Source organism: Peromyscus californicus, unplaced genomic scaffold (genome assembly GCF_007827085.1).
Source record: "Peromyscus californicus insignis strain IS unplaced genomic scaffold, ASM782708v3 Scaffold_11__1_contigs__length_118956290, whole genome shotgun sequence".
NCBI classification, from domain to species: domain Eukaryota; kingdom Metazoa; phylum Chordata; class Mammalia; order Rodentia; family Cricetidae; genus Peromyscus; species Peromyscus californicus.
In genome coordinates this window covers 30,475,295-30,501,855 of record NW_026294402.1, presented here as the reverse complement: position 1 = coordinate 30,501,855, position 26,561 = coordinate 30,475,295, and the positions used below count along the sequence as shown (strand labels likewise).

Below are 26,561 nucleotides of genomic sequence, written 5' to 3'. Positions count from 1 at the left end.
GGAGTAGTGAAAAATTGTGAAGCAATCACCATTTGACTCTTCATCAGCCTCTGCAAATGCAGCTTGAGTACAAAATAAAAAGTAAAATTTAACAGAACATGACTTTGTGTGGAGTCCCATGGAATTATTTATTATATTGTGAACATTCAAGGGGTGAGCTTTTGGAGGATTTAAGGCTGTCCTGGTGTGGTCTTTTAAAGGATGCCAGCAGGAGGGCATGGTTGAGGAATTCCTTGTTACTTCTTAAGCTACACAAACAGGAAGGGTTTGGGGTGCGAGAGTTGTGGGGTATTGACCATGCCAAGAAGAGCAGGTGATCCCTCAAGCGAACTTGCCTAGTGGCATTTGCCAGAGAGGGATCCCAAGTAGTTTTGTCTAGTGGCTAGACAAGGCTGCCACTATGGTACCATGGGCCTCAGGACTACTCAAGCTTTAGCATCTGTTTCCTCATATGTAAAATGGGACCATTGTAATTCCCAGTCACTTTGCTTGTGAGAAACAAACGTGTTAATACACTTACTGGCTTAACATGGAGTCTGGTACATCTGTTAGTAACTCAAGCCAAGGTTCTAAAGGATATTGACACCTTTTCTGTTTTGTTAAGCACTTACTTTGAAAAAGTGAAAGGACCACAGTAACAAAAACATCCTAGAGGAAAGTAGTAGAAACCATCAAAGACCTACCTATGTCTCTCTTTGCTTTTCCTCCACTTTAGATACTACAGTGCTGTTCTGGATGCAGGTCTGAAAATTGACAAACTATTCCTTTTAGAAAATCTCACATTTTTAAATTTTATTTTTATTTTAAGGTATGTGTGTGTGCATACGTGTGTGTGTGTGTGTGTGTGTGTGTGTGTGTGTGTGTGTGTGTGTGTGTGCGTGTGTGCGTGCTCTCGTGTGTGCTCGAGAGCATGTGTGGGTACAGGTGCTTGCAGAGGCCAAAGGAGTCAGGTCCCACTGAAGCTGGAGTTAAAGGCACTTGTGAGCCACCAGCTTTGGATGCTAGAAATCGAATGAGCTTGGATCCTCTGGAAGAACATGCCACCGGATTTCACATTTATACAAAGTTATTCCATGCTGTAGGGTCCATTATTAACTGTGCCTATTTCAGTGCTGTGTAAAGCAGGACTTTTGTCCCACACAGAATCCACTGCAACCCCTCAGGTACATCTATTTAGTCTCATCTGGAGCAGTTCCTCAGCCTTTCTGTTTTCTAGCTTTAACATTTTGGATTGTTTTGTTTATTGAGACGGGGTCTCCTATATTGCCCATGCTGGCCTCAAAATCCTGGGCTCAGCCTCCCAAATGATGGGGCTGCAGGCATGCACCATTGCATCCTTAACATGGACCCTTTGGAAGAGTATTAAAGCCACTCTCGATGGGAAATGTTCTTGGGGTTTGATTTGCTGGGGTTTCTTTGTGACTGTGAATTCAGAGTCTGCATTAACAGTCAGGTTGAGGAGAGGGCCTTGTTTTCTTGTGTAATTTTTGGTGACCTGTGGGAGCTGTAGTGATTGTACAGGTGTCTCCTGTTCTCCAGCATATTTTTAATAGGCGTTTGTGTGTTTATCGATCATCAACTCTTGACCAAACTCCCGAAGTTCAGCTGCAGGTGAGACTCTGGAGGTGGTTTGGAGGCTGCCAGTGGAAAACAGCATTGAGAAAGAAACATTGATTTTTTTTTTTTTTTTTAAAAATCAAAGAGACTTTATTCCATTTGGGACACAAATGTCCTTCCAAGGTTTAAAGTCTGAAAAAGCCAAATTCACATGCCAATTTGTGCAGTAATTATTATTGAGTGCTCACTGCTTGCAAGGTTCCAGGAATAAATAGTAAAAATAAATAAGTCAGATCTCTTATTGGACTCTGTTCTCATGGGGAGGTAGACAGGAAACCTGTACAGTAAGTCAGTGGTAGAGGAAGACTAGACCAAGGAGGGTCATGGAATCTGACCAGGCTGTCAAGCTGGCCTGAAACCCAAGGGAGGCAAAGAAGCTTCAGGACTCCTCTGCTGGGAGGATCTGGCTGGCACTGGGAATTGCCACACCATGCTTAGAGAGAGGCATTTGTCAGTGCAGGGTTAGGTGACTGAGCAGAGGCAGAGGAAAGAGGGGTGGATGGAGTGACTGGGCCCTAGCCTCACACTGGCAGGCAAGGCTCCAAGAGGGCGACCTGTGGGGTTCCAGCAGCTTCTGGGGAAGGAAGGTCCCCGCCTCGGGAGTTTCTCAGCACTGAGGTGGGTGGAAGGCAGGTGAGGGCTGGCTAGGTAAGATTCCTGTCTCCCTGCACCCTGGGTGGCTGGGCTGGATTCTTGACAAGCCTGGGCAGACCAGGGCTCGCTCTCAGGAACATCTAGGAGCCCCAGGCTATATGCCCGGGGCTATGTGTCCCCTGCCAGCAGAGTCAGGCTGTTTTCCAGTGTCAAGCTCACCTTGGTTCCAGGATCCCTTCCCAGCTTTCATAGATTTCCCTTGCCAAGGCACAGCTCTCTCCAGTTCAGGCAACTGACAGCACAACAAAACGTGGGTAGACAGACACTGGTGTCCGTCTGTCCCTTCTGTGTGTGTGAGAGAGAGTTCCTAAATGTCTTCTGCCCACTAACTTCTGTAGTTCTCATACCAACACTGCCAGGATGCTGCTGTTATTGTGACCCCCAGGTCATGTGGGTGAGGGGAATTAAGCAACAGAGAGGGTTGGCCACTTGCCCTTGATCACACAGCTAGTGAATGCAGACTCAGGGTTTACACCCTGGCTGCTTGGCCCCAGACCTCTGTTTTCATCCTCTGCCTTGCACTACAGATGTCATGGTATTTTTCCTCGAGGCCCCTGCCAGTTCCAGGGTGGTGCCCTTCAGTCTGTTTCAGGCAGTCTCTTACCTCTTGAAATGTATGTGCTTGGTGTCTAGCCATAGGTCACTAGGGAGTCGGGAAGAGTGAAAAGCAAGAGTCCTTTTTTCCAGAAGATTGTGAGGATTGTGTGCCTTCTTTTCAGGGTCGGGTCCAGAGAATTGGGCTAATGCCTCTGGTGCTCCAGATGACATGCTTTACTTAGTGCCAACTACAGCTAGGAGGCAGCTTTTGTGATCACCCTTTAACAGGCGAAGAATCTGAGCCTCTAGGAGTCGTATGCCCAGACTCACCCAGCAGAAAAGGTGAACCATTTGGCTGCTCTGGTCCCAAACTTGGGTCTCCCCACCATGCCATCTTGCCCCAGAGCTGATGGGATGGGATGCTTTGTGTTCACTAGAAGTCGTCATGTGCTCGGTGTGTTATTGCCTATGTCGACTGACTTGGCTGTAGAAGAATTCGACCACTATCTTGAAAGAACACCCGGTTTTAGGCTAAGATGATGTCTTAGTTAGTTTTTCTTGCTGTGAAGAGACACCACGACCACAGCAATTCTTATAAAGAAAACATTTAATTGGGGTGGCTCACTTACAGTTCAGAGGTTCAGTCCATTATCATCATGGCGGGGAACATGGCAGACATGATGTTCGTGAAGTAGCTAAGAGTCCCACATCTTGCAGGCAACAGGAAGTGGTCTGAAAGTCACACTGAGGGAAGCTTGAGCAAAAGAGACCTCAAAAGTCCACCCCTACATTGACACACTTCCTCTGACAAGACCGCACCTCCTAATAGTGCCACTTCCTATGAACTTATGGGGGCCAGTTACATTCAACCACCACAGGCAGCCTTTGTTCTGGTCTTGCCTCTGCTGTGTCTCTGGCACCACACTGGATGAGCTTGGAGTCCCTGCCACTCTCCTGTCTTATTCACAAAAGTGCAGTAGAACCACCTGCATCCTCAGACCCAGTCAGAAAGTGCAGGCTGCTAGTTCTTAGCTGGGTGCTGATACGAGTGCTGTACGAGTGGTGTTCCCTAGAAGGGCATATCTGAATCCCACATGAGGGGGCATGTGGGTCTCTTCAGAAACATCCAGCTGATTTGGCAACACCTAGGTCACCATTCTTCCCTCCCCTGGCAGTCTTTGTTGAGGCACCAGCTGTGCCAGATGTTATTGACAATAATGGGGAGGACTTAACCTGGTGCTAGGCCAGGGCATTCAAATATAATCTACTAAAGAAAATCACAGGATTTCTTTGAGTTTTGGTTTTTCGATGAGGTTTCTCTGTGTAACAGCCCTGGCTGTCCTGGAACTCACTGTGTAGACCAGACTGGCCTACATAGAAATATGCCTGTCTCTGCCTCCAGAGACTGGATTAAAGGCATGTGCCCTCACACCCGGCTAAGGATTTCTTGCTGATTAAAACTGTTATGACAAAGGCAAGATCTCCACATGTTCGACTCCAGCCTGATCTACATAGTGATGCTCAGGCCAGCCTGGGCTACAAAGTGAGACTATATCAATTAAACAGACACACAAATAGACAAACACTGTGTCTTTGTTAGGGTTGCTATTGCTATGATGAAACACCATGACCAAAAGCAAGTTGAGGAGGAAGTTAATTTGGTTATACTTCCACAGCATTGTTCATCATCAAAGGAAGCCAGGACAGGAACTCAAACAGAGCAGGAACCTAGAGGCAGGAGCTGATGAAGAGGTCATGGAGGGGTGCTGCTTACTGGCTTGCTCCCCATGGCCTGCTCAGCCTGCTTTCTTATAGAACCCAGGACCACCAGCCCAGGGCTGGCACCACCTGGGCCCTCCCCCTTCAATCACTAATTAAGAAAATGCCCTACAGCCAGCTCTTATGGAGGCATTTTCTTAATTGATGTTCCCTTCTTTCAGACAGCTCTAGCTTGTGTCAAGTTGCCATAAAACTCTACAGCCCAGTTGATGCCTTGTCAGCTTGACACACACATCACTGTTAAGCTCTAACTTTTCCTTTCTTAACCATCTCCAAATCATACATTAGTAAAACCACAATATAACATATTTTACAAAATTAAAAATTCCCAGTCTTTACAAATTGAAACACTTTAAAATTAAATCTCTTTTAAAATCCAAAGTCTCTTTTAAAACCTAAAATCTGAAAAATTCCAGAGGATTTTTTGGAAATGTCTGGAGACGTTTGGTTGTTACTGAGGAAGGGGACACTAGCATCCAAGCTGAGGCTGGCCTGAAGTAGACGTGTTGTGTGCGTTGCACCATAGAGCGGTCCAAGCCAAGTAGCGATGGTGTCAACTGAGAAACCTGGATTGAACGTCCAGTGTTTTATATTTTATATTTATTTATTTGTGTGTGTGTGTGTGTGTGTGTGTGTGTGTGTGTGTGTGTGTGTGTGTGTGTGTGTACATACACACCACAGTATATGTATAGAGGTCAGAGACCAACTTGCAAGAGTTGGTTTTCTCCATCTACTATGTGGATCCCAGGGTTTAAACAAGTCATCAGGCTTAGCATCATGTGCCTTTATCCCCTGAGCCATCCCACAAGCACCCCATCCAGCACTTTGGAAGTGTTTCTAAGCAGCAGACATTGTTCTAAGTGTTTCTCGGGTAACTAACTCCATTCTTCTTCCAGTATTGTGCCACAAGAACTGTTGCTATCTTCATTTGGTATATGGGACAGTCAGAGCACACAGAGGTTAAGTAACTGGACCAAATTCCCAACTTGGGGCCACAGTCCCACTCAGAGTGAGTGAGGACAGGCAGAGGCAAGCCTTGAGCCCAGACAGCCTGGCTCCAGAGTCCACATTGAGCCTCTGAGCTACACTGTATTACCCCTCCTTAAGAGAGCCAGTGGGCTTCAAGCCACACTTCCAGCTTTGCATCCAGAAAGCCACATACCTAGACATTTGTGTGTAAGAAGTGAGAAACCTTTGGCCACTCTGCCTAGAACATGGAGGTGGGGGGGGGGGGGTAGATATAATTTCATGAGGAGCCAGTGAGCCATCAGCAAAAGCCTTGTCCTGAGAGGGGTGTGGCTCAGCTCATGAACTTAATGGTCTGCTTTCTAGTTACCCTGTGCTCTGTCATTGTAGATATAAAGACAACTGTGGTGTACCCTGCCACAGAGAAACACCTGCAAAAATACATGCGTCAGGATCTCCGCCTGATCCGAGAGACTGGAGACGACTACAGGAGCATCACTTTACCCCACCTGGAGTCCCAGAGCCTCAGCATCCAGGTGACTAACTGCAGGGACTCAGAATCTCTGGGTCCTGGAGCTGCTTTCTCTTGTTGCGAATACCTGTTGGGGTCATCCCAGAGATAGTGCGCACATACCCTCGGTCTGGGCGGTATATGTGACTGTGAGACTACGAAGAGGAAGTGGACAGAACTCATGAGGCAGAGCCTCCTGGTGTGGGCTGGTTGCCAATTGTTCCGGGATAGTCAGGGCAGGCTTTGTGATCTTGGGCCCTTTATGAGGTACTGATGTTCTCTGAGAAATCCATCCTGCTGGAGAAATCTTACCTGCTCTGCAGTAGCCCTGTATAGTCTGACTGTGTCTTCACAAAGATCTGTGGGTGGGTAAAAGCCTTCTGTTGGGTTGGGTGACCTTGATCCAGCCTCTTATCCCTAGTCTTTCCTGCAAGAGACAAGTCTTAGAGCTAAAACTTCCTTGCCCCTCCTTCCCCTTGCATTTATTCCACAGCAGACTGTACCCTGTCGTCCCCAGTGTGTGTTTGGTGTAGACCTGTGTATACAGGGTGGCAGAGTGCTCTGCCTGAGCCAGAGATGGGATGCTTAGCTCAGAGATCCTGGCAGTTCTTTGGGTTTAGGCCCAGTGCCAGCCAGAGCCTCTGCCTGGAATTGGCCCCATGTGGATACTCACAGTTAAATATGATGAATGCATATTGATGAGTCACTTCCTTGCCCACTCACTGGCATTCACTGGTTCCTTCTCATTATCACTCACTCATGTTTTCTTTGGGCCTATTTTACTACTCTTTCCATACTTGGGGTACATGGTTGAGAGTATTCTTATATGGGAAGCTCACAGCCGTTCCTCAGACGAATGGTGGACACCAGGCTTGAGGGTGCCGTTCTATCAGTTGTAACGGAAAGAAATAAGGAGGGGGGAGACTGTCACTGTTGGAGGAAAGCGGGTCCCCTGGGAGACCATGTGCTGACAACCCTCTTCCCAGTGTATGAGACTGGGAAGTCCAGTCATGACCACCCCGCAGCAGCATTTGCTCACAGTTCCTCTGGCTCAAGATCTTTTATCGTCTCCTCTTTTTTAAAATTTGAGACAAGGTGCCCTAGTTTCATTCAGTTGCTGTGATTAAAATATCCTGATAAAAAGCAACCTGGGGTGGGAGCTATTTTAGCTCACAATTCCAGATTATAGTTCACCACTGTGGGGAAGTCAGTGTCAGGAGCCGAGACACCTGGTCACATCACAGCCGTAGTTAAGAGCAGAGAGAGTGAGTACATGCGTGCTTAGTGCTCAGCTAGCCTTCTCGGCTTTTGCACAGTCCAGGGCTCCAAATCAGTGAATGTTGCTGTCCACATTCAGACTGAATCTTCCCACATCAATTAAATCAATCAGGTGATTCCCTACAGCAGTGGTTCCCAACCTTCCTTATGCTGTGACCCTTTAATACAGTTCCTCATGTTGTGGTGACCCAACCATAAAATCATTTTGTTACTACTTCATAACTGTAATTTTGCCACTGTTATGAATCATAATACAAATATCTGGCATGCAGGATATCTGATGTGTGACCCCTGTGAAAGGGTCATCAAGCACCTTAGGGATCGTGACCTATCATAGGTTGAGAACCACTGCTAGAGGCATGCCCACAACCTGATCTAGGCGAGCCCTCATTGAGACTTTCTCTTTCCAGGTGATTTTGGTTTTGTCAAGTTGACAAAATTAACAATCATGCCGTGGTGGCACACGCCCTTAATCCCAGCACTTAGGCGGCAGAGGCAGGCGATCTCTGTGAGTTCAAGGCCAGCTTGGTCTGTAGGTCGAGTTCCAGGACAGCCGAGACTACACAGAGAAACCCTGTCTCAGAAAAACAAAAACAAAAATGAGCAACAACAACAAAACCTAACCATCGCACAAGGTGTCATATAGCCCAGGTTGGCCTCAGACTCACTGTGTAGCAGAAGATGACCTTGAACTTCAGATCTTCCTGCCTCTGCTGTCCCACTCCCCAGATGCTAGGGTCACAGATGTATATCATCACACTCAGTTTATGTGAGCTACATCCCCAGCCCCTTTCTTTTTAAAAATGTGCTGGCATTTGTTCTGTCTTCTGGGTGGAAAGGAGGTGTCTCTCTACATTCCTAGATAACTTGTGTGTAGGATCCTAGAGGGACCTTCTGGGACATATGTTCTGTGGGGCTGTTTGTATGTATCCAGGATTCAAGAGACGAGGCCCTCGTCTAGCTGATGTGAGTCATGTAACTACCTTACTGTGCACCATTACCAGTTCCACTTGCAAACAAAAGTCATTCAGCAGAACTCCTTTCTTCCAAATCTTGATTGACACAAACTTCTAGTGTAACTGGCAGCAGTCTTTGTATTATTGAGTATCTGCTGTACTCTAGGCCCTGTGCAGGGCTTTAAGGAGACTCCAGCTGACAAGCTCTTGCTAATGTCTGAAGTCTCAGGGAAGATGGCCATGCAGATAGACTGTAGTAATAATGACACAGGCCCACTGGTGGGCTATGTGAGCATAGTTGTGATGCAGTGAAAGGGGCCAGTGTAGACATGGGGTCACATAGATTTAATCCTTCCCCTGAGTTTTAGGAGACATGTAGAACTTGACAAGATGGACAAGGCAGAGGAAAGAACAGGTCCAGAGGCTTGGTATTGGTATGACTGGGCACAGGTTACACGGGGTCAGTGGGATGGCCTTGAGTGACCTAGAGGAGGTCTGTAGACTGTGTTCAGGAGACCAGAAGTTCACAAGTACTGGAGGACATTCTTAAATATAACAGCAGGAGATTCTGGTTTTTATCCACTGTCTGGCCCTTCAAGGACTAAACCTGGTGCATGTGCATTTTATTTTCTTAATATTTTATATTTAGTTTATTTTTTATTTTATTATGTATGTGTGTGCACACATATGTGTGCACCATAGTGTACAGGTGGAAGTCAGAGGACAGCTTGTGGGTTCTGTGGATCAGACTCAGGCCATCAAGCTTGGCTATAAGTGCCTTTATCTATAAGCCATTTTGACAGCCCCACATGTACATTTTAAAAAAATCTATGCTCTTTTTTTTTTGGCATGTGTACAGGTGTCTAGTGTGTGCACATATGTATGTAGATATTCACATCTGTGTGGGTGCACATGTATGTAGATGCAGGTACACATGTCTGCTGCTTGTGGAGGCCAGAGGTCTCCATCATTCTCCACTTTATTTACTGAACTAAGAGAGTGCAGATTCAGCTAGCTTAGCTAGCCAGCTTGCCCTTGGTATCTCCTATCTGTGCCTCCTGAGCACCGATACAGATTGCCACCAGCGGCTTTTTTATGTGGATGCTAGGGATCTGAACTCTGGTTGGCCCTTTTGCTTATGTGGCAGGTGCTTTATCTCCTGAGCCATTCTTCCAGCCCTAAATATCTGTGATGTTTCTAAAGATTTAGATAGTGTGGTCAAGTGTAACAAGTGCAAATGGAGGATGACTAGAGGCCAGCATGGATCCAAAGCAGGGAAAGACAGGATCCACTCAGGAGGAAGCCCCCGCTGGGTTACAAGGCTCAGAGTGGTGCCAGAGAGGAAGGGCTGTGGGGTGACGCCGGTCCTACCAGAGTGGAAAATGGACAGTGGAGCCTTTGTTAACAAGGGCGGGATGTTGACTGTTGCGGGGGGGTGTGGGGGGGGGGGGACGACTTATGTGGAAGACAGCATGTTCAGTTTGGGATTTATCGAGCACGTGCTGGGTGCCAGGAACTGTTGTAGGCATTTTACATGCATTACCTCAATCTCCACACAGGTCTTTTGGAGGCAAGACAGAAAACCAGGCTGTCTGGTTTCAGTTTCTGGGTTCTTAGCAAATGACTTTGTCTGGTTCCTCAAGTTTGAAGTACTTATAACTTCAGTAAAGGTTCAATAAAAGACCGAAAATGGCAATGGTGTGTCCTGACCTGAAGCCTTCAAGATCACCTGGCTAAAAATGTCCATTCAGCTTCTGCATCCGCTGGTGTTTGGATTCTCATTCTCCTGGCCAAAAGCAGTGGGGCATTTTCCTTAACCCCTGAGCCCAGGTTTCCTTGTCTGGAAGTTGTGCCTCACACATCCTCCCAGTTAGGTTTGTGAGAACTAAGAGGCATCCCATTTATCATGTGCCCACCGCTGTTGCCAGCACCGGAAAGGGTTCTGAGTGGAGCTGCCATCACCACACACAGATAGTGCAGGGGAACAGGAAAGAAGTATGCTGTGCAGACACCTGGATGGCATAGGCAGGAGGGAAAGCATGGCCAGAGGAGAGAGGCGGGATGTGTGAGCAGAGTGGAGAATGGAGGGGGAATGGAAAGGGGCCATATGTCCCTTGAGAGGCCCATGGAGGAGAGAGGATGTAGAAGTTGTTGCCAGTGTCACACTGTAGCTCCATGGAGTCTAAACTGCCCACCAGGACTGGCTTTCAAGGGCAGTCCTCCCATTCCCTGACTCTGTGTAATTTGTGTGAGTTCTGTGTGAATTTCGTTCCCTTCTTTCCCTGCCTTTCTTCTCCGGGCTGCTGGCCATGTGACTTCCTGCGGTTGCAGGTTCCTGCCCTTGGCCTGGCCTTTCCCAGGAGGCAGGATGTGCTGTGCCCTGGTTCCTAGGCTTGGAATTACGTGGGCTTGCCTGAACTTCCTCACGCCTGCTTCTTCTTCCTCACCTGCAGACGGGTGATGATGATAGCTGGTTGCTGTGGCCACTCAGCCTCCAACCACCCCTTCCTCATTTTGCCTCCTCCATTAAACTGCCCCATTGCCACCTGTGTACCGTTGCTGTGTCTTGGGCACCTTCTTCATGCAGGTTCTGGGATAGTGCTTTTAAGTGCATGTCCTGGTTAAAATCTTCCCCATGAGCCCCATGCACAGACCTTAGGAGACTGTTTTGGGTAAGAGGGTTCAGTTGTTTGCCCATGGTGGAAGCAAGTCAGAGTGGAGCTGAGGACCTGCTGTCATGCTCCAGAGCTCATGTGTGCTTTGTGACAGTATGTGTTGCTCTCCAGTGGGAGGTGTGTGCCTCTGGGCAAGGGATAGTCCTAGAGGCCAGCTGTGATGTGCACCAGGACTTTCCATGATAGAAGTAGCCCGGGGTCTCCCTCCTTCCTGTTTCTGGGAGGCTTTGGTTAGCTTTGATGGCCCTTTTTCTTCTAGCAGCACATCCCCAAAGATGTCTCTGATGGCAGAAGAAATGCTTCTGGAAGAATCTTGACCCTCAGCCACAGGCATTTGTGAAGAAGCCATCTCCGAGTTGAAGGGCTCTAGCAGACCTGGGCATGGCAAAGATGGCGCTGGCAGGCCTTGCCCTTCCCCTTCCCTCTCCCTTGTGAACCATAGATCACATCCTGAAAGCTAGCCACCAAGGTCTGTTCCCTTATTTGGACACTTTCTCTTGCCAGACTCATTCCTAAGGCTGATTACCAAGGTCCAGCTATCAAAGTATTGAAGTCTAACAATCCAAAGCTCCCTTTTTGGCTGCCCTAATTAACATGCCCAATCAAAACAAACCATCACATCCTAGCCCATCCTAACACAGATCTCTCCTTTTTTTCCTCTTAAAAATCACACACACACACACCTGCAAGGTCATTTGCTCCTGTTTTCTGCCTGAGTCAGAAATCAGCCACTTTGCTTGCTTGCCCTCTCGATAAAGAATCTCTCTGTGAAAATAGATGTTTGGATGTGGTTTGTTCCTAATCCAGGATCTGGGAGGGAACATGCTGCTGTTTGCAAGCTGGTCCCTTTACAAGTGTTCTCCAGACAACTTCCAGGAAGTGGCTCATCCTGGCTTGTTCTAGGGAGGCCCTTTGACTCATTGGTCTGTCCTGCAAATCTCGTGGGGTCTGCAAGCCCTCTGAACTGAAGTGTCTCCTTGAATAATTGTTGGGACCCCAGAAGCCCAGGTATCTCCAGCGGATGTCCTCTACCCTCTGCCCCTATTCCAGCTGGCTACTGACTAGATAGGTACAGACCCCAGGCCAGCCCCCTGCTTTTGGCCTTTGGGGACACTGCCTATGCCAGCACTTCTGAGAGTGGGAAGAGGATTTTCAAGGCCTTGCCTCCTCTATTCGTGAACCTGGAAGTCTTTCTGTCTCGGAGGAGAAAGAAGGAGTAGTGGTTCATTTCACCCCATTGGCTATCAGCCATGTCTTTTGGATGTGGGGCACCCCCGGGTGCAAAGGGCTCTTATAGCTAGGGAAATAGAGATGAACCAGAGGCTCCTGTACTCTTGAGTGCTGTGAACTCGGGAGCCCCTCAGCCTAACCTTCTTGAAGTTTGGTTTCCTCACAAAGACCCCCCACACACACACACTCCCCAAGATGTAACTGTACATCGATGTCCTTGGAGTCTGTTCAGGACTAGGGAAGGGTCCTCCAGAGACTGTCAGCTGCTAATCAGAAGGTAGTAAGAGGGCTGGAAATCCCGTGAGAGTATCATTGAAACCTCCTGTGTCTGTGTGGCTTTCTGTTTTGCTTTGACTTGGGGGGCCCATCAGCAAGGCCTGCGGATACATAGCATTTCCAGCATCTCCAGGCGACAGTTCTCATTGACTCATTGGCCTATAGAACCAAAGGCTTTACTGCACTGTGGCTGGCTGCCATTACAGAAAGAAACCTCTGTGCTCTTGGCCTCCTTGACTGGTCTATGGATATAGTGTCTCCCCTGCTTTGGTAGGCACTGGACCGGTCAGTACAGGGGTAGGGAGGGGGTGTGGCTGTCTATGTTGACCAGGAGAAACCTGAAGGGCCCAACTCCATCTGAGTGACAGAGACCTGTATCACTGGTAACAGTGATAGCTGGGATTCAGCTGTGGTAGAAGTGGAGAGTCTTCCAGAGCCAGTGATTGCACATCCTGAGTTTGTAGCCTTTTATAGTGGGGCTGTTGTTCTTGGAAGGCCCCAGTCAGCTAGAGTGAATTTGTAAACCCTTTCTCTCTCTCCTTCCAGTGGGTGTATAATATTCTTGACAAGAAGGCTGAAGCTGACCGGATTGTTTTTGAGAACCCAGACCCTTCTGATGGCTTTGTCCTCATCCCAGACCTCAAGTGGAACCAGCAGCAGGTAAACACCAGGTGCTGGAGCACTCCGGCCTCTGAGCTCCTGCCTCCGTGCTGCTGGCCTGCCTGCCTGCCTTTGGGGGCCCTGCTCCCTTACAGCACCAATCACTGTTATCCAATAAGGAGTGGCCTGAGCTCCTCCAACTGACAGTGCATAGCTGTCCTGGGCAGCCACTTGGGCTTCCATGGATCAGCTTAAAGCCTTTTCTGACTCTGCTCTTAGCTGAAAGGTAGCGTGGGGGATGCTTGCCTCTATGACTGTAGGCTGTGTGTCCCCTTAGGCAGCCTCACACCTGGAAATTCTGGGTTAAAGCCTCGTTAGTCATGGGAAGTAGGTGTGGACAGGAAGAACTGCCTCATGGGACTCTTGAAGACCAAAGTGCTTGTGACTGCAAGGAGATTACATCCTAGGGATCACAGAGAGACATCAAGATAGACTTGTACACTTCTGTTACGGAAGCCCTGAATGCGCTTGAGCCGGTGGCACAGAGACCAAAAATCATCAGCATCTGGCCCAGGGTTGTCAGGCATCTTTCTGGCCTACCGGCAGAGCCGCCCATTTCCTGTCCTCTTTAAGGTAGGGAAGGCTGTGGACACTGCGCTGGGCCCAGCTACATGGCTGGAACTCCTCGCTGCAGGAGTAGTGGAGGGCCACCTTGAGTGTTACACCTGGCTCCACAGCAAAGGTTGGCCCTTCCTAACCTTTCCTTAGTTGTGTTCACGGGGCCATAGTTTATTCAGTGCCTCAGGTCCTTGACTTGTGACAGCAGTGAACTTCATCGCTCCCTTAGAACTTGGCAGTAGGATGGGTCACAGCTGAGCATCTGACTCTTGTTCTGGGGTCAAAGGAAGAATCAAGGAGATGGAGGATCCTTCCTGGCACCCTTGAGTCTCGCTTGCCTGGTCTCCTGGAAACGTTGTTCTCCTCTTTCTTCTCCTCTCCCTTTCTGCTGAGAATCAAACCTAAGAGGCCAAACACAGTAGGCAAGAGCTCTAGCCATGAGCTGTGTCTCTAGCCTTAGAAGTATGTTTATTGTCCCCAAACAGGTGGCCCTGGTTGTATTAATCTGTTCTTGCTTTCATCCATTCAACAAATATGTAGCCTGTGTCTGGTGTTGCTAGAGGTTATGCCTTGCTAGGTCATGCTCCACCTACTCTTGCTTTGTTTAGTTTATACAATGTCTTGATCTCTAGTCCAAGCTAACCTCAAATTTGTGATTCCCCAGCCTTCATGAGGACTGTGTGCCACCACAGTTCTGTTAAGTTCTTTTTATTAAGAGATTGCCTATATGCCAGGCAGCGGTAGCACACGCCTTTAATCCCACCACTTGGGAGGCAGAAGCAGGTGGTTCTCCATGAGTTCGAGGCCAGCCTGGTCTATAGAGTGAGTTCCAAGTCAGCCAGAGCTATGCAGAGAAACCCTGTCTCAAGGGGAAAAAAAAGAGAGAGATTGCCTATATGTTCTTTTGTGATTCTTTTGTTGTTATTGCATGCCCGTGGTTAAAGTATATCCGATACAAAGGCTGTGAAGGAAGGGTAGGTTCCCTCACTCCACATTCCTCAGAGCCCCTTGTTCAGAAACCACCTCTGTCACCTCATCTTAGCTTCCAGAAGTAATCCTTGTATATCACGACTATAAATATGTATGCATGGACACACAATACATTTGCAGTTCACACAGCTTAAACTTTTTGTCCTAAAGTCCTCAGGCCAGGTATCCTTCCTTTGAGTCCCTAGGGGTTAAGATAAGGCTAATACTCCTGCCATTCCCAGTCTTGCCCTTGGCCAGAAAACTGAGTTTGATTTTTTTTTCCCCATCCTGCTTTATAAAAAGTCTCCCCAGCGTGACCAGTGAGCCACCTTCTGGAGTACCGGTCTGAAGCCTCACCTGTTCTTGTCTAGCCTTTCTCAGCACATTCCTCTGTGCCAGGAGAATCTTTGGCTGCCTGCAGAAAACCTTTCATCATGAGTAATGTCAAAGAATGGTTCCTTCTCCTTCTCGCGCCCAACCTGCGAGCTGACACTCAGCACCAGGCTCCGTGCCTCGTTCCCTGCCAGGAGAGCAGAGAGATACTATTTAGTGTGGCGTTTGGGATTTTTCAACTGAGATCATTTAAAACAAGTGCTCTGTTATTTTGAGTGTCCCGTGACAGTCATATATCCTACAGCCAAAATATATGCTCAAAATCAAGCGCTTGTGTTTCCTGGTTTCCCCTTACTAATGTGAAGGTACATTACCTGGACACAAGACATGCAGGGAGAATCCAGATGGGACTTTTGTAAAGAAAGGCCTAATGAGCACAGCTCAGACAGCAGCTTAGGGGCAGAGCCCCGATTCTTGGAACTCTGTGGGAAGAATGACTGCCATGAAGAGAATGACATACTTGGACACCAGGCATTATATGGATGCTCTCGTTCTCAGTTCTCAAGTTAGGGCTCTCGGGGATTTGGCTGGGTGACTCATGGTCTCCAAATTATCTCCTTGAGGAATCTAGCAGGTCAGACCTCAGGACTAGGGGCCATTGGATTCTTTCTGGACTTCACTCCTCGGCCTGGCACATGGCTGTGATAACCAAGCAAGGCCAAGGTTTGGGGAGCAGGGAGGGTGTGGGAAGGGTTTCCGGGCAGGAGAAAGAGTTCATTTGCTCTCTGGCACAAGATCTTGTTGACACGGGCTCTGTGCTCTGTTGTGACCTCCAGGTTTTCAGCCAGGCACCATTTACAGGAAGGACTGCAGGAAGGGCCTATCTGTGAACCATTGAGATAGGAAAGAGAGAAAGAGCTGACAGTTACTGTGGCACTTGCTGCGGACAGACCCCTGGCCTCCTTTCCTCCATGTGTCCCCCACACCCTTGCGTGCACCTTTGGCTCTACATACATCAGCTGCCTCCCTCTGAGCCTTCACTGTCAGAGTTCTCTCTAGACCCATTGCCCGGCCTTTTCTAGGAGGACTTTCTGGATCACCCAGCTAGCTGGAGTCTCTTCCCTCTTGTGTGTTGGTTCCTTTATGTCATGGGGAAGTAGCTCACCAATAGAGATTGTGAGAGGCATGCAGAAGACCTTGGGTTCTGTTCTCAGTACCACAGGAAGAAAAAAGCTGCCATGCTTTATTTCATACAGTAGAACGACATGGATTAAGTTGTAAATTCTTCAGGACAAAGACTTGTGCTTGCCTCTTTCCGAACTTGCCCATCTCTCCCTGTCAACTTTGTAGAGTATATAGACATTCCCAGATGATGAATTTTGTTGGTGGTTTTTTTTTTTTTTTTGAGAGATGAACTTTCGTTTGTTTCTGGTTTTGTTTCTTTTTCTTCCTTCCTTTTCTTTCTCGATTTTTTTCTACTTTTTTTTTTTTTTTTCCTGGAGCTGAGGACCGAACCCAGGACCTTGCACTTGGTAGGCAAGCGCTCCACCACTGAGCTAAATCCCCAATCCCTTTTTTCTACTTTTTGAGAAAGGGTCTTGTTGTATAGCCCAGACTGGCCTTAATCTCTCAGTCCTTCTGCTTGAGTGCTGGGATTACAGGCATGTACTACCACCCCTACATCTTAAGATGTTTTAACAGGAAGAATACACAGAAATCCTGTTCTTCAGCGGGTCTTGTCGTCCAGGGCAGACAGACACCTATAGTACCTGCTCACTGGTCCTGCTGTAGGGTCTCCTGGATGGGCCTTGTGGGTAGGAGTGCCCTGGCCGGTAGCCTCCCTGCTGAACCTAGCACTGTCCTGTTTCTCTTTTGGTGGCTGCACAGCTTGATGACCTGTACTTGATCGCCATCTGCCATCGCCGGGGTATCAAATCACTTCGGGACCTCACTCCAGAGCACCTGCCACTACTGAGGAACATTCTCCGGGAAGGACAAGTGAGTTGCTTCACAATGCCCAGGCTTCTAGCAGATTCCAGTGTGTCCCCTGGGCCTTTTTCCTCACTCTTCTCAAAGTCCATGTGAATTTCAGTCGTGAACGCTACTAGAACTCACTAGGTTGGGTCACAGGTGGTCCTGCCCGACACTCCAGCTCTTCTTTCATCTACCTTTCCTTGCCCCAGACTTGCCCTCCCCTGCCTTTGTCTGCAGGTCCCCCGTAGGATGCTCCTCTTCCCCACAGATTGGGTCCCTCCCAGCCCAGAGTCACCTGTCTTGTTCATGACAACCACCTTGTGCCAGACGAGTCCCTTGGATATTGGTCCCATGACTTGTATATATGCACATATCTTCTCACCTAGACTGAAGGCAGGCTAATTCTGCAGCACCTGATGTTCCGGAGGTACTTTATCAGGGACACTGCGGGATAGGGAAAGGAGCCATCGGGGCAGGAGAGGGTGAGAGAAGAATGGCTAGAAGCCTGGGTTTGCGGTCCTGACTACCTCAGGGCCTCGAACAGGTCACTTTGTTTGCCTCTGAGGTCCCTGGACCTCAGGATCTGTAGGTTCCTTTGGAAACCACTACTGTACAAGCTGAGCCTTAGCCTTTCTTCTGAACTGTGTCAAGACACCTGTCCTCTCGGGGCCGACAGTCCCGAGGCTGCCTAGCCAGGAAGCCCTCTGCCCTTCAGGACAATACTGAGGTGCTTACTAGATACTGCTTCCTGTACCCCTGTGCCCTACCTGCCTTCTCCCCCCTGGTGCCCTTCTCTGGCTGGCTTTTCCTTTTTGGAGCCACTGGTTTCTCTCAAGAAGTAGCTTTTGGAGACAACCAGTGGCACAGAGGAGTGTTCTCTCGGGGAGGAACTGAGTCTCACTTCCCTGCCCTGGCAGTTTGGGCAGCCTTGTCCTGCCCATCAGCTCCGCTTATCCCAGAAAGCACCCCCCCAGCTCCCCCCACACACACCAGTTCACCCTGCTGCTGTGATTCTCCACTGGTAGCACCAAAGGCAGAGTATGATTTGGTGTTAAATTCTAAGCCCGCAGAGACCTAAGTGGTTTTCTCTTCTGAGGGATCTCTAGGGTTGGTAGGACTCTTTCTGTCTCTGAGTAAGGTGGAGGTGGGAAAGGGAACCGGAGCCAACTTAAGTGCTTTCTTCTTTCACAAGGAGCCCTGCTGAGGTCTTCAAGCCCTTCCTGAAATCTCTCCCTGCATCCTTTCCCTTTCACCAAGTTCTCAGCACAGCCCCATTTCCACATAGCCTCATCCCAAGAGGATGCTTCCTTCTGCCTACTTCAAGATTAATAGGTGCTACAGGTCTCCAGGCCCGGGGCTCTGGGCTGACCTTAGGAGCTGGGACATCCTGGACTACCAAAGGAAGAGGCCCATGTTTTCTGGGGCTTGGAGTGACTGACTGAGAGTCATTTCCATTGGGGGGTGTCTCAGCTTGCCTGTCACCACGTCTTTCAGCTTCTTAGAAGACCAGGATGGAAGGCAGGCGGGGCAGAGAGCTGGCGGGGGAGGGGGGGGGTGTTGTAAGCCCTCCCAGGCCAACTGTAGCAAGGATGTAAGGAGTCCAGTGGGGTTGGTCAGAGGACGGGATGCTGGCTGCCTGGCACCATGATGACCCTTTGCCACTGTCCTTCCTTACCAGGAAGCCATCCGGAAGCGCTACCAGGTGACAGGAGACCAACTGCGTGTGTACCTACACTACCTGCCCTCTTACTATCACCTGCACGTGCACTTCACTGCCCTGGGCTTCGAGGCCCCCGGCTCAGGCGTGGAGCGGGCACACCTGCTGGCTGAAGTCATCGAGAACCTGGAGTGTGACCCCAAGCACTATCAACAGCGCACTCTTACTTTTGCGCTTAGGACCGATGACCCCCTGCTTCAGCTCCTGCAAGGAAGCCAGCGACCCTGAGTTGCTAAGAGTGCCTGAAGAGAGAGGAACTAGTGGGCCGGGCTTGGGGTGGTGTGGGCTGGGTTTTTATCTCCGAGGGATTTTCCTGAAACGTATTTTGTAATTTCTTGGCCTTTTAGCAAAGGTCAAGTGTATGATGTATTTTGTACTGTTGTATTCCTCACAGGAGAATAAAGTACTTTCTTATTGATGAGGACCGATGGTTGTAGCCTGGCAGAGGCAGGGGGTGGAGGGGAGACAAGTGATAGGGAAGGTGAGTGGGCAGAGCTGGTAGGGACATCTTGGGAAGGGTAGAAAGTTTCAGGGTGTCACCACCAGCCAGTGAGTCACAGCCTCTTGGAAGGTTTGAGGACTTCCTCCACCTCCCCATGCTTTCTGTACCTGTCGACTCCCTTGTCCTGAGTCTACACTGCTCGCCTCCAGTTCTACTGCTGTGTTCCTCTCTCGCCAACTCTCCTCTTGGGCACGTTACTCCCACCCATAAAAACCAAATTCAAAACCTTTCCGGAAATAGTCGTGGAGGCTTTAGATGCCACTTCCTTCTTCCCTCCCCAGTAATGAGGTTACACCCTGTGTGTGCGTCAAGGCTGTTGATCAGTGTGATGAGGGGGCTGGGGTTTGATGCCTGGAATGGGGAGCGTTTTCCCGAGAAGCAGATGATGCAAACCCCAGAAGCCTGCCTTTGCTTCTGTTACTTGGTTGGCATGTCCCCGGCCTTGAGTTTGTTATCTAGGAAGGAAGACAAAACAAAGTCATGCCGGGCAGCCAGAAAGTTCAGAACACTTGTCACAGCAAAATGATCTGGTTGCAGTGGAGGGCCCAGGGGCCAGGCTGTGACAGAGCTTTGCTTCACAGAATCTTGAGGCCAGGAACGGACTTCGGGGTGTCAGAGGCTGATGGCCAGTTATGGAGCTGGCAAGAGCCTACCTCAGAAGAGTGACATCTGCTACTGTTGTACAGGGCCACAGAGAGCACCGTGAGGTCACTCTCCAACACAGAGGACAATTGTATCGTGCTGCCAGAGCAGAGCCAGTGTTTGCTGTGGGGTAGGGGAAGGCTAAAGATATGTGCCCTGTTCTGGAAGCTCTCTCCCCAGATGCAGGATGTTGGACTCTTAAGTGACCAGGAGGAAAGAAAGCATGCGGGAGAGGGGTGGCTGTGACTCTGTATCCCTTAGTCTGAGAACCAGGAGGCATGACTCGGCACCCTCAGTGGTGGCCCTGATCCTGTCACTTGCTCCAGGTCCACATTGCCTATGGTGGAGATCCCTTGGACCTTAGTGTCCCTGAGAAAGGGATTCCCTATAAAAAGAGGATTGGAGCAGGTAGTCAGAGCGCCTGAGGCCACTCTAGCCTCCAGCCAGTCCAGGGTAGGCATGACAGCTGCTGCTGTCTTAACCCAGCCTTCTCAGCAGTTCTTCAAGCACCCCAGGTTGAGGTATGTATTCAACCACCGCATGGACTTGCAGTTATTTTGGTGGTAACCAAAGCAGGTGTGTCTGTTACAAGTGTAGGCCAGACCTTTTCATGGCTGCCACACAGATTAGTGGTTTCCTGAACAGAAAGCAAATACTCTGTTGCACAGGGTCATGTGCCAATGCTGAGTGAGGGTTTGTGGAGAGGAGGCTGATGGAGATCTCTTCTTAGAGCTGCTTGCAGTTTGCAGGGCTGCTTCCTGGGTCTCACTTGCTCCTTTTCCAGGTACCAGGGTAGAAAAGTGACCTCCTCTTTGAAAGCAAATGGCACTAAATGTGCCTTGGAGCCTCAGGGGAATGAGACATTGTGGGTGGGAGGTACATTGCAGAGGTGCCAGATGAGGCCTCCCTCCAGATCACACAACACCTCTACCACATCACTCTTCGCTCCTTGCCCCTGCCCCCCATACCAACTGTGCTACCGGTCGGTTCAGGCTCGCACACAGGCTGACTTTTGTGTTACATGCCATAATATCAGTGTGTCTGGCTTGTATGGGGTGGGGTGATGACTAGATATACAACCTGCAGGGAGGGAGCAGCCTGCTTATTCAAGCTAGAGAGGTCAAGGGGTTATAGTTGCAAGGGTAGTAATTAAATCTGGAAAGGCCAGGTATACCTCCCTTGGGCATAGACCTGTGCTCTGGATGACTTTCTGGCTCCCCACTCTTGTTAACCAATCCTGTCTTCCTTTTGGCTTATTCTGCAAGGAGGTACCTGTCTGGGATAGTGGCATATACTTTATTTGCCTGATATCTCAGAGAGGTGCCCTCTAGGCCTCACTACTTAGTTTTCTCATACTGGTCCAGCCTCTGCCTGAGGTCTGGCATGGGTCTTTTCAGAGTCAGCCAGTTCTCGGCACTATCCACCAAAGATAATAGCAGCTCTCCCCCTAGACCCCAGTACCTGACTCCCATCTTCGAGCCCCAATGCCTCATCCCACTGAGGCTCCTCCTGCCAGGCAGCCTGGCTGCAGTCTGGTGGTGTTGAGATCCTAACAATGCCCTTTATGTCTTTATGGGGTAACCTTTACTGACAGACTCTCCTACGCGACTTGTCTGCATATCTTCACGTACTTGGCCTCTTTCCATTCTTGCTGTATCTGTTGGTTTGTTGCCTTTCCTGTTGGACTGAGAGGACCTTGAAGGTGAGAACATCTTCCTATTCTGGCTTCCCAACACCTGGAATTCTGTCTGACTGAGCAAAACAGAGTTTAAGGCAAATCAACACTGTGACAATTGACATTTGCATAGCAAATCATTTCATGGAGCTCTCATCCTCTATTTTACAGAGAAACACTCTTGGTGTCTTGTTACAGGGTGAATGTGAGCCCCAGGAAGCTGAAACTTCTGCCCAAGGGCCTGTAGAAATATGTTCATTAAATTTGGTGAACATAGGGAATGGAGCTGGGCCTGAGTTCCCAGACAAGGGCAGTGTGGAGTGACAACCATCCCTCTGCCTCAGGCTTTCCTCCTCCTGTCACTTCAGAGCTCAATGTCCTGTCTCCTGGGACAAAGCTTCCTGAGCAGGGCGCATTGTGCTTAGCCCTCCCTGACCAACTGCAAATGCCAGTCCTGCTCTTACAGTGAGATCTTCACATGCATGCTGGACAATGGCAGATGCCACCCTTCCCAGATAAATCAGGGACACCTCCACAAGTGGCTTTTAGCCTCCAGTGCTTGGCGGTTTTCTTTCTGGCCTGGTGGGAGATGAGAAGCAAAGGACACATGGCTGCTATTGTTCCTTGGCTTCTCTGTGTATTCCAAAGCTTTCTCATAGAGCAAAACTGTCAGCACAAAGCCAAGAGAAAGATTATATTCAAGCTCCATTTTACATGTCCCTGTTGAATAAAGCGCTCTAAAAATGAGAAACAAATCAAGAAACAACCACACACAAAGTAATATTTGAAACATTTCTCTTGTGATAGTTCCTTACCCAGGGCATTTGAATAGTCTTTACCTACGTGTCCTTGGAAGTTTGATTACAGGACATACACCCTGAGTATCTCAGGTGGTAAAATATTTTTTTGTTTTTGTTTTTTGGTTTTTTGAGACAGGGTTTCTCTGTGTAGCTTTGTGCCTTTCCTGGATCTCGCTCTGTAGACCAGGCTGGCCTCAAACTCACAGAGCTCTCCCTGCCTCTGCCTCCCGAGTGCTGGGATTAAAGGCATGTGCCACCGCCACCCGGCCTCAAGTGGTATAATATTGTCAATACAAATCCTCCTTTATGCTGAGTCACCTTAGATTACTTATAATGTGCAATGTAAACACTTGTTATTCTACTTTGCTTAGAGAATATCAAGAAAAAATCTGTACTTACATATTTTTCATATATACTTTTACATTTTTTAAATTTACTATGTATGAATATGTTTCCTCCATGTATGTCTGTGTACATGTATGTGTTATGCCCATGGAGGTCAGAAGGACGTCAGATCCCCTGGAGCTGTATTTACATATGGTTGTGAGCCACGATGTGAGTACCAGGAATTAAACCTTAGTCCTCTGGAAGAATAGCCAGTGTTCTTAACTTCTGAGCTATCTTTCTAGCCCCATATATATATTTTTTAAACAGTCCAAAAGATTGAACTCATGGCTTCATGCATACTAGGCAACCATTCTGCCATTGAGCTATATCCCAACATTTTCCTCAAAAGAAAGTTGAGGGAAGCCGGGCAGTGGTGGTGCACGCCTTTAATCCCAGCACTCAGGAGGCAGAGCCAGGCAGATCTGTGAGTTCAAGGCCAGCCTGGTCTACAGAGCAAGATCCAGGACAGGTACCAAAACTACACAGAGAAACCCTGTCTCGAAAACAAACCAAAAAAAAAAAAAAAAGAACAGGGGAAGAAGGCAGAATCTGGAAGTTAATGATAACTAATTGATAACTCACTGGCAAGCCACTTGTCTTTGCCTGAGATTACAAATATGTGTCACCATATTCCACATTTCAACATGGGTTCCCTGGATTAAAGTACTTTACCAACTGGACTATCTCTCCAACCCTAATGGGTAATGCTCTGTTCCTCTGGGCTTGGGAAGCAAAGCAATCTGGTGGCTCCAACATAGACTCTGCACCATACACAAGTATACTCGGGAGCAGTTTACATACTGCTCATAAAATAGGGTGACAACCATGCCTACTCCATGTGAGGATTCAATAAAAGGATGGCTGGCTGAGGGGCTGGAGAGGTAACTCTGGTTAAGAGCACTGGCTGCCTTCCAGAGGACCTGGTTTTGATTCCCAGCACTGATAGGGCAGCTCACACCATCTGTAACTGCAGTTCCAAGGGATCCCACACCTTCTTCTGGTCTCTGCAGGCACTTACATGGCATCTGTATGCATAGTTGTTTTTAAAACTATTTTAAGCATAGTAAAATTTTAGCTATTTTTCTGCCATGAAAGTGATCTAGAAGGAAAGATTTGGGGGGCTAGATACTTGCTATAGCCTCTATATGTTAATATTCTAACATCTCAGGGGACAGTATTAGAGACAGGGCCCCTGGGAGGTGATTAGGCCATGACAAACAGCATCCTCAATGCTATTAGTGTTGTACTACCATGCCCAGGTGTTTTTGAGACATGGTCTATAAGCTGGGTTGGCCTATGTCTTAGGGTTTCTATTGTTGTGAAGAAACACCATTTCCACAGCAACTCTTATAAAAGAAAACATTTAATTGAGGTGGCGACTTACAGTTCAGCGGTTCAGTCCGTTATCATCGTGGTGGGGAGCATAGAGGTGTGCAGACAGACATGGTGCTGGACAAGTAGCTGAGAGTCCTACATCTTGCAAGCAACAGGAAGTCAACTGAGACACTGGGCAGTATCCTGAGCATGTATGAGACCTCAAAGCCCACTTCCACAGTGACATACTTCCTTCAACAAGACCACACCTACTCTTAACAAGGCCACACCTCCTAATAGTGCCACTCTCTATGAGATTATGAGGGCCAATTATGTAAATTCAAACTACCACAGCCTAGCACTTCTGATGATCCTCCTGCCTCAGCTTACCCAGCTTAGATTTTTAAGGGGAAAAGTCACAAACTGTGGTTAATTGATTGCGTCCCTAAAAACAGGCAGGGCTACATGCAATGGCTTCTTGGGATTTCTTCCAACCTAAAAGTTCCTGAAATGCATTTTAGCCTTGGCTTCCTGGCAGGTTTCTAATACTACAATAGAGATGTCCCCTGTTACTAAGATCCCTAAGAACAGATCAGCTCCATGGTCCAGCCATATAAATCTGATAAAAATAGGAGCTGAAATACCATCCTGGGGTTGCTATTTTTAAAAGCATCTGAGATGCTGGATTGGGTTTATTTCTTTCTCAAACGGTATCTTGCTGTCCCTTCCTCCAAGTAGGCAGGATGTGAACGTGGCACATGTGAGGGACAGAAGCCGGAAGTCTGGCAGGCACATTTGTCAGGCAGCTGCTTGTCCAGGAGGAGCCTTGGGGACTGAGCTTCCCAGGCCCAGATGCACCTGCCCCTTCTCACACCCTTCCTCCTCTGTCTCCTCCCTCTGTTTGAGAGTCCCATGGTTGTCCCAGCAGTCAGGTGTTCTCCATATCTGCTGTAGGAGAACAGAAAAGGTAAAGGAGGCAAAGGCATGGGGTTGGAGGTGGTACTGCTCACCAGCTGAGTAGGACTCCCTGCTGTTATTCTGAAGGTTGTCTTGGCCCACCTCAGCACAGCTAACCTGAGGAACAGTCCCTCCAGGCCAGACCCAGTTTGTTACCCCCCTGCCTCTTGGTAATCGGCTCGTAGTGTCCTGTCAAGGGTTTGCAGTGGGATTGGTGAGGACCTAGAACCCAGGGTCTAGGATGAAAGAGTACCTGTGTATTAGAATTGCTTCCCTCTCACCAGGTGATTGTGGCACACACCTACTAACCCCAGCACTCGGGAGGCAGAGCCAGGTGGATCTCTGTGAGTTCGAGGCCAGCCTGGTCTACTACAAAACAAGTTCCAGGACTGGCACCAAAATTACACAGAGAAACCCTGCCTTGAAAAAACCAAAAAAAAAAAAAAAAAAAAGAAAAAAGAAAAAGAATTTCTCCCTTCTCTTTCACAAAAGACAAAAGACACAGGGGTTTTTTTTTTTTTTTGGTTTTTTGTTTGTTTGTTTGTTTGTTTGTTTGTTTAGATTACTGGCTCAGCTTCTATCTGTACTGTTAAGAAACTGGACGGGAAGCCTGGCATGGTGGAACACCTGTAATCTTGGTTCTCAGAAGGCTAAGGCAGGAGGATCACAAGTTTGAGGTCAGCCAGGATAGTGAGACTATCTTAAAAAAATGGAGGAAGTGGAAGGGAAATGTCATAAAAACACAGTGACCTAAAGTAGATGATCAGGACTGGGATAGGCTAGGAGGTTGTGGTTTGAATGCATTTTATAAGTTAAAAAGGTATTCTTCTTTGGGGTTAGGGAGAAACCTGGTACGTGGGGAAACTTCTAGGAATCCACAAGGAGGACCCCAGCTAAGACTCCTAGCAATAGCGGAGAGAGTGCCTGAACTGGCCATCTTCTGTAATCAGATTGGTGACTGTCCTAATTGTCATCAGAGAGCCGTTATCCAGTAACTGATGGAGGCAGATGCAGAGATCCACAGCCAAGCATTGGGCCGAGCTTGGGAGTCCTCCTGAAGAAAGGGAGGAGGGATTATATGAGCCAGGGGGTTCACGGTCATGATAGGGGAACCCACAGAGACAGCTGACCTGAGCTCGTGGAGCACATGGACTCTGGACCAACAGTTAGGGAGCCTGCATGAGACGGACCTAGGCCCTCTGCATGTGTGTGACAGTTGCGTAGCTTGGTCTGTTTGTAGGGCTCCTAGCAGTGGGATCAGGCACTTAGCTGGCTTTTGGGAACTTGTTTCCCATGCTGGTTTACTTCACCCAGCCTGGAGACGGAGGAAGAGTGGATAGGGAGGGGGGTAGACCGGAGGTGGGGGGAACTGGAGGAGAGGAGGGAGGGGAAACTGTGGTCCATATGTAAAATAAATGAAAAAAAAAAGTTAACTAAGTAAAATAAAATTTTAAAATGTATTTTTATTAAAAATACTTTTTCAACAAAAAGGTACTCTTTTGCATTTTTTTTTTTCCGAGACAGGGTTTCTCTGTGTAGCCTTGGATGTCCTGGAACTCACTTTGTAGACCAGGCTGGCCTCGAACTTACAGAA

General features: G+C 48.4%; 1 protein-coding gene across 1 annotated transcript in view; it reads left to right on the top strand.

Annotated features, from left to right (window-relative positions):
• Dcps (decapping enzyme, scavenger) overlaps positions 1–19,108 on the top strand; it is a 44,456-nt gene extending 25,348 nt beyond the window's left edge. The window contains exons 3-6 of the mRNA XM_052756184.1: positions 5,944–6,089; positions 13,026–13,139; positions 16,887–16,997; positions 18,652–19,108. Coding sequence (XP_052612144.1) covers positions 5,944–6,089; positions 13,026–13,139; positions 16,887–16,997; positions 18,652–18,918 — 638 coding nt within the window. The 3' untranslated portion in view covers positions 18,919–19,108. The remainder of the gene's footprint in view (positions 1–5,943; positions 6,090–13,025; positions 13,140–16,886; positions 16,998–18,651) is intronic.
• Positions 19,109–26,561: the final 7,453 nt, after the last annotated feature.